The 10,576-nt window shown below is 49.4% G+C and overlaps 1 protein-coding gene across 1 annotated transcript; it reads right to left on the minus strand.

Moving 5' to 3' along the window:
- Window positions 1-4,268: 4,268 nt before the first annotated feature.
- NFKBIA (NFKB inhibitor alpha) lies at window positions 4,269-8,012 on the minus strand. Its single transcript, XM_039705402.1, has 6 exons — window positions 7,623-8,012; window positions 7,197-7,305; window positions 6,482-6,692; window positions 5,896-5,984; window positions 5,495-5,755; window positions 4,269-5,016 (listed from the first exon to the last, which is right to left on the minus strand). The coding sequence occupies exons 1-6, from the start codon at window positions 7,844-7,846 to the stop codon at window positions 4,969-4,971; spliced, it is 942 nt and encodes a 313-aa protein (XP_039561336.1). The 5' UTR covers window positions 7,847-8,012; the 3' UTR covers window positions 4,269-4,968.
- Window positions 8,013-10,576: the final 2,564 nt, after the last annotated feature.

The following is a 10,576-nucleotide window of genomic DNA, read 5'->3' on the forward strand; positions in this document are numbered from 1 at the left end:
GATGAGGAGGCAGTCCTGGGAAAATCTGAGCACTGGATCATGGCAAGGGCAGGCAGTCAAGCCTCCAGGGTATTAGGGGGAGTTTCTGCTCCAATCTCTCTGGACTTAAACTTCTTGGATAATGACTTGATAAACATGCCAGCATTTAAAGAAAACCTTTTGTTCCTGTTAATGCTTCAGAGAAGGGACAAGGAGGTGAGAGATGCCAGAGCTGTGGCAGACAGCTGCTGGAGAAGGGGAGAGGCTGTGCAGCAGATGTCCAGGTTGGCTTGAGGGGACAGGACTTTCCTGTTCCCTCATCCCTCGGGATACTGTGCAGTTCTCCTCAGCAAAGAGCTGCTGCTGGGAGCACAGCAATGCTGGAAAAAGCCCTTCCTCCACCCCCCTGAAATGAGGGTAGCCATTTGTCCAGGGAGAGATTCTTCCCTGCCCTCCCTGCACTCTGTTTTGCAATCCTTACTTCTAGGAACAACCAGATGCTTAATTATTTTCAAAGCTCAGCTTCCACAGAAAAATGATATGTGCCTGGCCCAGAATCCACCATCATCAAAGATTTCCTATTAAAACAAATCACAAATTATACTCGTCCTTCCACTGGAGGCTACAGTGTCTTTCCTTGGTTGTTTTTTTTTTTTTTTTTTCTGGTTTCACCTTTTCCTTTACTCACTCAACCATCTTGCTCATCCAAATCTGAACTGGAGCTGTGGGGGAAGGCCAGCAGCACTGAGGCTATCCCACTCTTCAGGACAGGCTGAGTCCTGGTGGCCTCACTGCCTTCTGGTGCATGAAGTCCTTGCCAGGAAGGCAGGTAGATGTGTACCAGCTGCATGCAGGACACATGGCTGGTAAACACTGTTGGCCCTGCTTCGACCTGTAGTTCTCAGTGTGTAAAATGCTAAGCAGCTGATAGGGACCCCTTCCTAATGTTAAAAAAGGCCGAGGAAGGAGAAGACAGTAAGGCTAAGAAGTTAGACCTCTCTCTGTCTGGGGAGCAGACGCCCACACCTACATGTCAGCCAGCTCACACAGCCCAAGCTGTGTGCCAGGAATGCTGCACCATAATGTGAGAGGGGCAGAACAAAAAAGTGGGAGGGATGGTGAAAGGGGTCTGCTCATGACTGCAGATGTCAGGCTGGCTCTGGAGCCAGTGGGAGCACAAAGCCTCCCTGCGCATGTCTCTAGGTGCAAGGTTGCCTTTTGCCCTTGCTTTTTATGCTTTCCAAAGTTGCAGGGAATGGAAGAAAAGGGCTCTAAAGTACTGGGGGAAAAATCAGGCCTTGGGCTCTGCTGCCCAATGTTGCCACCCCGGCAGTCTGTATTTTATTTGCCACCACTCTAAGGTTCTTGACAAGTCCAGGGCTGATGGTGAGAAAGCTGAAAGGCACTGAAGGAGGCATCTTGGTTGTGGTTTGGGTGAGAAAGGCCTACAGTGAGCAGGAATGCAAGGAGGAAGAGGAGGGTATGGGAGGAAATGAGAAGTTTTGTTCTTTGTGTATATATAAAGAATATAAGGAAGTATGGGAATATCCCTGTGGGATTATCAAAGAGATTTACAAGAATGGGCAGCAGGGAAAGGCTGGAAACAAAAGGTAACCTCATGCTGTGTAATGTAATGACAGGTGAATGAGCTGGTGTTGCAGGTGAAAAGGGTGGGGGGGTGGCATGCAGGAAAGGAGGAAGGAAAAAATGAACAGGCAGAGGCAGATATGAGTGCCAAAGGCAATAAAAGCAGAGGACACAGGCAGGGCATGGACTGAGGAAAGAGAGGAGGCTAGTGGAGAGAGGGCCAGTTAGGAAACCTAATCTGAACGTCACAGGATCTCAGTCTGCACTGGCATGGATGGTCTTGGAGCTTGCAGAGCCACACAGGGCATGAGGAAAAGGTGCTGGGACAGAATTTTGAACCCTGAACCAGTGTGGGGAGGCACTGGTGGTAGAAGCAAGAACAAGTTAGTGTGCTCTGCAAACAGCAGCCATCTGAATAAGGAAAAAGATATACTGGAAGAATAAATGCACAAAGAGTTCTTGCTCTATATCCTACAAATGGGACTGTGCCATGCATCTGCCAGAATCCAAGAAGACAGCATTAAGGCGGCTTATCACCAAAACCACTCTCAGAAGATCTTTAGAAAGGTATAGGTGTGGAAAGGGCAGAGACAGGGTGGACATGCAGCAGTTAAATGGCATGTGTTCAAAACTGGGGGTGCCAGGGGGATGTCCTGCAGTGGACAATCTTCCCATATCGTCAAGTGAACAGGCAAAGCTCTCCAATGAGTAATTCTGCATTAGCAATGCACAAATACACAACATGTCCCAACCTATTTTGCTAACAAGCACATGTTCTCACATTAATCTCTGTCCTACTTGCTTTACCCATGGTTCCTCTGCACATATTGCATGGTTACTTTTGCATAACAGGTGGATGCAAACAGTAGCAAAACCAGCATGTGGTGTTTCAACAATGATTTGTTTAGCTGCAAAACTTCCTCATACAGTAAAACATTTGCTTAATTTATTAAGCCATTGCAGAATTATTGTAAGATTATAGCAGTGCCTTTCTAGATACTCTGTCTAAATATTGCAATGGGCAGCCGAGAATGTACCACTGCCTCCGAAACTACTCGGCCAGCCTGGTACTACTGATAACTGCATTTTTCTCCATCCCTCCAGCCTTCAAATGAGAAGTATTTGCCTTCAGATGGTATCTATTTAAATATTTGCATACCTGGTCCAGCCATGCACCCAAGGACTTTTAGAACATTGATAGCTATAGCTGATGAATGCCTCTGCAGGGCCTTGACAGCATTTCCAACTCCTGTTTTGCAAGGGGAAATGCCGCCATTTCTATTTCCAGCGTGGAATCACTTGGGGTACTTTGCTAATGAAAAACCTGTAGCAACAAGTGAGCAAACTCCCACAGTTAACACTCCCAGCTCAGAGTTAATAGCTGGTCAGAGTGCAGGGTGAGTTCCCAACAAGGAAAAAGTTTTGGCAGATTCTTATACAGCCCCACACCTGGAAAATGCAGGTTTGCAGTGCAGATGTAGCCATGACTGCCAGAAGGAAGTTTCAGTGCATATACCTGGGTTATGCTTGTGCAATGAGAGTGGAAGGGAAATAAAAATGACTCAGGATGGCAATTTTTTACAATCCTTTCCACAGTGGCCTTTGGCTCCCATGCAAATTAGGAAGCATGCAGCCAGCTGTCATGTTCTTCCTCATACCAGCAAACTCTCCTTAGAGCAGGTTGTGTGTCAGGATCCCTTTGGGAAGAGCAGGACAGAAAAAGGAATGGGTATCCCTGTGCAACCTGGGGCCATAGCATTCTCCAACAGCCTGAGATGGGCCAGGTGCCAGCAGCACAGAATTCCCCTGGCCAGCCCTTGGCAGAGCTCCAACAGCCTGTGTCAGCAGCTTTGCTGCTCCCTGTTTCCATCCAGGGGGTACAGCACAAACAGGGCACGGTCACCTTTTACACAGCTCATCCTTTCCATGGACACACAGCAGGCTGAAATTCTGCTGCTGAAAGTAATCCAGTATTGTGATGCACTGTCAGCAGGTAATGAGGTGGAGCAAAGGATTTGGGCAAAGTGATTTGTCTGCCTGACCGCTGGAGAAAAACTTGAGGAATAACTGAAGCAGTCAAAGCCACATCCTTCACTGCTGTGAACTGGACAAGAGCTGTAGCTACTGCAGTGGGGATGTGGGGGTGCCCCAACTGAATTTCAGGGATGCAAGGCAAGTTCTCAGGATGTGTTCCCTCTTCCCACGGAAATCCCCTTCGGAAATTCCAAAGGGGTCAGAGTTCAAGCTGAAGCTGGGCCAGGTGATAAACAAGAGGTGAACAGACACAGGGCTCTGCTGCAAACCTCCAGCTTCCCCTGGCAAGAGTTGCAAAGTTATTTGAGCTGGAACAAAAGGTGCCATGAGGGCAGGTGGGCGGGTGCTGCCAAAACCAGCATAAAACCCCCTCTCTAGTGGGCCGGCAGCCTAGTGCTGGAAGAGAGGGGGAATCCCAGCCCCACAATCCGCCTGCTGCAGCGGGTGCAGGAAACAACACCTACGTCTGCTTCCAAAATTAGCTGCAGCAGAAGGGCTGAGAGCTGCAAGCCGCTTAGATGTCTTACCACTGCTGAGGTGAATCACCTAAAATCCCTGAGAATGTGACCCCAATGGGCTACCAGGTGTTAAAACGTTTCTTAAAAAGCAAACCAGGTAGATTCCCACGATCTCAGGGAGGAGGGCAATGAACTGTTTTACAGACCAGGTACGGTAATCGGACTTTTTTTAATAAATACATATCTCACATGTACCAAAATAATTATAAACAAAAAATGTACAGTATTTACACAATATACAGTTGCTAAAAAGTGTAGCAATTATGACACACACAGTGTGAAACACACTTTTCCAATGCCCACAGTTAACATTATTGCTACTTTTGCTCAAGAGCCAAGACGGCACCAGTCCCTTGGTCTGACTCCTCTACCTGGGAAGCCTCACTGAGAGCAGCTGAGGTCAGTCAGAAAGGACAGGGACTGCCACCAGCGCAGCACAATCAAACGTAGAGTCTCTGAAAAGGGGTGTTGGCATGAGTCCACCTTGTCACAAAAGATCACTTGTTCCCTGTAGTACTTGATGCCACACGAAAGCTCCCTGTAATGAGCAGGTTGGATGTGTAGTCTGTTACCTTTGCAGGGCTGAGAAGATTGGCTATGTGGCTCTTTATCAGGTGGTGTGAATAATCACAGATCTGTACTGATGTTACACATCCCACTCCTGTATTTAAACACAAGGGAGATCCTGGAACTGTCCTGTTACAATAACGTGCTCCTTCTCCTTGCTGGGCAGTGTAGTATTTCCCTCCTCTTTTTTCTCTCCACATTGTGACTTTGTTTTAGGTGAAGAAAGTCAGTCCTTTTCCTATACATATGTATACAGTCACTTATTTTCAGAGAAAGCTCTGCTTTAAAATGCCAGCTGTCGTCCTCCAATAAGGCAGTCATCATATATAAGCTGCAAGAAAAAAAACCCCAAAATGCTGTTAATGCAAAAATCTTAAAGTATCATATCCACTCTGGGATAGCAGCCAAATTCTACATACAAATTCTTCAGCAGTGTATAAAATTTCTACATCAAAATGGTTACATTTAATGCAGCACTCAGAATGCCAAAAAACAAATCCTAGGGAGGAGAAAACCACCCACCAACTTGAATTTTCTCTCATGAGGTTCTGTGTCAGCAACAGAACAGTGTTCAGAGAACCATGTCGCAAGAAGTTAACCTCCATTCCCTCATATTCTTTTTTACATTTTATTCTTACTCTGTTCACACGCTTCCTCATCTGCCATTTTGCTGACTGCGTAATCTTTGGAATACCTATCTGTTACACAGCAAGGGGTCACTGGGGCATGCTATCAGAGCAACACCAAAAAATACCCTGCACAGAACAGGATTTTCCCTTTCTCTTGTAAAAATGAAAACAGCTACTTACTTCATCCTCCGTGAACTCAGGCTCCGATTCACTGCTCTCTTCATCCTCACTTTCTGGCAACATCTGCAGGTCAGCTGTGGTCAGCTGCTTCAGCTGCTCCTGTATGCTTGAGTTGTCTCTTCCCCACGTGAGTTGATAGGGGGAATAGCCCTGATAGGTCACTTTGTTCACGTCTGCCCCATGTTTCACCAAAAGCGACACTAGTTCTGAATTCTGCAGATCCACTGCCAAATGTAGTGCTGTTCTGCCATTGCATGGCTCCTGTGTGAAAACAGAAAAAGGTTTGGTATGTCAGGAGAGGCAGAGCCACTGTCAGACCTGTTGATTCTTAAGACCAGTGTTGATTCCAATCTGATTCTTAAGAGCCCCACTCAGGTAAATTGATGGTGCACATTACATACCTGTGCATTTACATCTGCTCCCAAGGACAGCAGATACTCGACAATAGCCAGGTATCCCTGGATAGATGCTAAGTGAAGACACGTATGTCCTGAAAGACACAAACAAAGGGAAAACTTGAGTAAGCCTAATTCAATGCTTCATCATTACTTAAAAGCCAAGATGATAGGCCAGGATGATATCTAAATTTGCAATTCATTCACAGCAAAAGGGTGTTTTCCACAAGAGCTTTCCAGCTTCCAGTATAAATAAAAGGGCTGGATTTTGAAAGGATTTCTTGGAGGCTTTATTCCAGTGTTTGAGTGCAACTTATTACAAACAAAAAAAGGAGGAGCATGGCAAAGGCACTCACTAAAAATGCAAAGTTCAAGGCCATGAGAGACTATAATCAACAGTGAGAAGGCCTACAAGACAGTGCACTTCAAAAAAGTCAGACACTGCTGTATGCTTTGGACTCCTCAACTCGCAAATGGGACAAAATAATCCTTCTCCACCTCTCCAGAGATCTCTGAGATCCACAGGAGGCCGACCCCACCCTGCGGGCAGCCCACCAAGAGGCAGCGTTCAGGATCAGGTGCGTGTCCATACCGTTGTAGTTGGCTGCCTGCAGGACAGCGAGCAGGTGGTGGGGCTGGCAGTACTGCGTGAGCACGCTGACGCTCCTCAGGGAGCCCTGCTGGCAGGCGATGTGCAGGGGGGTGTTTCCTCGGAAGTCCCTGATTTCCAGGTCGCATCCGGCCTTCAGAAGATGCTCAGCAATTTCAGGCTGATCAGTTATCACTGCCAGGTGAAGAGGAGTCTGCAAGCACAAGCAAAAGCACTGTAAGTTACACCACAAACTTGGAAGCAACATCTAGACAAGCAGACCTCTTGTTCACTTGGTGATTTCTGCCAACAAATAAAAGCATGAAAGCACACCCCATGAACTCAGTGCTTTATGCTTCCCAAGTTGTTGTATAGCTGTCCATTCATCTGGAAGTGCTGAGCTTTGGGCTCTCTGGATAAACCAACCGCCAGCTGGTATGAAGGGTATCATTAACATCTCCATAAAGAGGGATGCAACCCATGGCATCATATTTGAAAAATGTGGGCGTTAAATGCCAGTCTCTCAGGGGAGAGGAAGCATTGTACCAACCCTGGCTGGAGCCAGCTGGGGATTTTCCGGAACGTAGGCTTTGATTCAATTGATTCCATCAATTAAAACAAAAAAAATCAAAGGGACTTTTTGGGGGAAATTCCCTAGAGGGAGTGTGTGGGTGTGCCAGGGGCTGATCTGGATTTGGGGCTATCGAGGTGAAAGTACCTGGCTGAGGTTGTTCTGAAAGTTCAGGAAAGCCCGGTCACCGGCTGCCTGCTGGATCACCTCCAGGCTCAGGGCTTTTTCCTCGTGAATAATGGCCAAGTGGAGAAAACTGCAGGGGGGAAAAAAGGAGTAATTAAGCAACACGCGTTAACCCCCCGCCGCCACGCTGAGCCCCGCTGCCGCCGGGCCGGGCCGGGCCGGGTCACGCGCGGTGTCGCAAGCCGGGGCTTTCGGCGCGGCCGGGGCTTTCCGCGGAGCCGCCTCTCCCTGGCGCCGCTCCAGGGACTTTCCGCACCCCCTCCCTTCCCTCCCGGCGCGGCCCAGCGCGGCGCCGCCCCGCCGGCAAGCACATCCTGTCCCGGACTGGTCGTGCCGCGTTCCCACCGTGTCCGAGCCACCCCTGCCCCGGCCTCGACCCCCACTTACGTGTCCCCGTCCTCCGTCAGCTGCTGTGCCCAGGCGGGCGGCTCGCGGGGCTGCAGCCGTATGTCCTCCAGCTCCTTCACCAGCTGCCGGTACTCCTCCTCCTTCATGGAGTCCAGGCCGCTGTCGTGGCGGTCGTCGAGCGGGAAGGCGCCCTGGCGCTCCTTCTTGGGCTGCTCGTAGCCGTCCATGGCGGGCGGCTCGGCGGCGCGGCGAGCGGCGATCATGGCGGCGGAGCTGCGGGCACTGCGAGTGAGCGGCGGCGGCGGCGGCGCCTCGCATATACAGCGCGGCCGGGGGATTTCTGCGGGGGAGGAGCCGCGGAGGACGGGAATTTCCAGCCAGTCAAAGCCCGACCGACGGGTCCGGTCCTGCTCGGTGCCGCCGGCGCTGGCAGGGAGGGCGCAGCGGCTCGGGCCGCCCAGAAGGGGCGTCGGAGGGGAGGGAAGAGGCCGGGCCGAGAGGGAACTTGGCGTTTTTCCAGGGGGAAGTACTCGCCTCTCCGGCGTCCCCGTCGGTACTTCCCTGCCGCGCCCCGCGGGGATTTCCCTGCCCTACCCTGCCCGATCCTGGGGCTCCCAGTGCCTCCTCCCCGGCGGGGTCCCTCGAAGGCCGAGGAGCGCCTCAGTGCCGGGCACTGCTGGCCCTGATTGCACCCCGCGTCCCCCCGCATGCCGGCACTTTCGTAACGTGATATTCTGTGCCGGAGCATAGAATAATATGGGTTCTGTAAAAAAGGTTTTTTTCCGTCTTGCAACTATTTCTGGCCTCACTGCTTGTCTTTTTTTTTTTTTTAATTTTCCCATGGGATGGCATTCCTTTGAACTAGAACTTAAGACAAAATAAAGGCCCGTGAACACCAATCCCCCCTGCCATGATCAGGGACATCTTGAACTGGATAAGACCCCCATCTAACCTGACCTTTAATTCTTCCAGGGATGGGCATCCACCACCTTTCTGGGAACCTCTGGGTTGCCCAGAGGGTTCACCACCCTCATTGTAAAAAATCTTCTTCCTTATATCTAATCAAAATTGACCTTCCTTGTGTTTAAACCCTTACCCTTTGTCCTATGGCAGCAGGCCCGGCTGCAAAGCCTGTCCCCATCTGTTTCTATGGGCTGCCCTCAAGCTCTGCAAGGCTGCAGTGTGCCCTCCCAAGCCTCCAGCCAGGAGGCCAGGCTGGCTGTGAGCATTGGCACTCCCAGAAGCTCCATCACCCACCAGGTGCAGTGTAGCACAGCCCTCGTTCTTGCACAGTCTGCACAACGACAGATCCCCGAGCCTCTGAGGATCGCTTTGAAGCCTGGTGAGAGGGACCACCTTAGGAGTCATTAGCCAGCACTTACCTAACTGTTGGGAACAAGCTTTTTAGCAAGCCCAGGGCAGCATCTGCACAATGACAGATCCCCGAGCCTCTGAGGATCACTTTGAAGCCTGGTGAGAGGGACACCTTAGGAGTCATTAACCAGCACTTATCTAACTGTTGGAACAAGCTTTTTAGCAAGCCCAGGGCAGCAAAGTCGTGGTAAAATGTCAGGGAATCAAACACCAATGGAGCAATGCTGAGGCTGCTGCTGGATCAGAACACTGCATCTGCCCTGCTTGAGGAGTGGCACTTCTTGGGGACACTCAGGCAGGATTGCACATGATGGATGTTGTGCTGCCATGCCTGCAAGTGTGCAGGTGGTGCCTCAGCATTTAGAGGATGTTGCATCTCTGCTGTGTAAGTTTTCACTCTGTAACAGAGCAAACCTTTTGAAGAAGAAATTACATCTTCAGTCACTATTCTTACTTTCTCTGGCCATTCCTAGTAACTCTTCTCTGCTATTTTTTTAATTGCTGTCATGCCATCTGTGGGTAATAAAAACTGGATAAATGCAGGATCCCACATGGATAAAAGGCATTGTCTGTCTGCAGAGCTAACAGCACTGAATTTTTTCCTGGTGAATTTTTGCTTCTGCTTCTCAGATGTAGGGGATTCCCATGAAGAATTTTTCTTCTCTTGCAACTATTGCTGGCCTCACTGAGTAACAGTGTCTGTACTTTTTTTCCTTTTGTCATTTTCCCATGGGATGGCATCCCTTTGAACAAGAACTTATGGGAAAATCCAAAGATAAAAGGAAGAGCCAGAGGAGAGGAAGAACGCCTGGCTTTCTGTCAGCAAATGTTTTTAATTTTCAGCCCAGCTGTGCCATTCCTGGACTTCTTTTCAGTATTCATCATTTGGCCTGGGACAATCCAGTGGTGCTTTTGGGCAGGTTTAGAAAAAAGCCGTAAAACTCTGTCTTTTTGAAGTTAAAGGTTATGAAAGTTTCGTGAGCTTTTTGAAACAGTTCCCCCTTTTTAATGTAAATTGGCAGGGGAAATTTAATTAACAAATGAATCTCCTCCTATCTGCATCTCTTCAAAAAAAGGAAGATGGGAGTTGAAAAGCAAGCTCCTGCTCTGACTAGCAGGGGAATTGAGCCCAGCAGGACCTCGCTCTCTGCAGCTGGGATTTTGCTAGAACCACACAGACATTAAACTTGAAAATTCCTGTGCTAGCTGTGATGGCTGTAAACTGACTTCAGCAAAGGGAATTCTCTGCCTCCTTCTATGACAGACCTCCAGCTGCCCTCACAGCTATCACAGGACTATTTTTAGCAAGCATTTACAAGCAGCCTCTTTTCAGAGGCACATGAGTTGCTTTTATTTTGTGTGTTTTAACTTGGCAGTACTGCAGGCAGCTGTAGGTGGTGGAAAGGTGATGGAAAATGTTTTCTGGATGGAAAGTCGTGCTGAGGCCAGCCCACTTCCTGCCCCAGGGAGATGCTGCTGCTCTGCAGCCTGGCCCTAGGCGTCATGGGGGGCTCCACACATGGGCCAGTAACCCTGGCTATGAGGCAACAAAAAGCATGGCTGGAGAAGGGATTTAGCCCTAAACCCATATGTAAAGCAGCAGCTAGCTGCAGGTGCAG

Source organism: Passer montanus, unplaced genomic scaffold (assembly GCF_014805655.1).
Source record: "Passer montanus isolate IOZ18808 unplaced genomic scaffold, ASM1480565v1 scaffold18, whole genome shotgun sequence".
Classification (NCBI taxonomy): domain Eukaryota; kingdom Metazoa; phylum Chordata; class Aves; order Passeriformes; family Passeridae; genus Passer; species Passer montanus.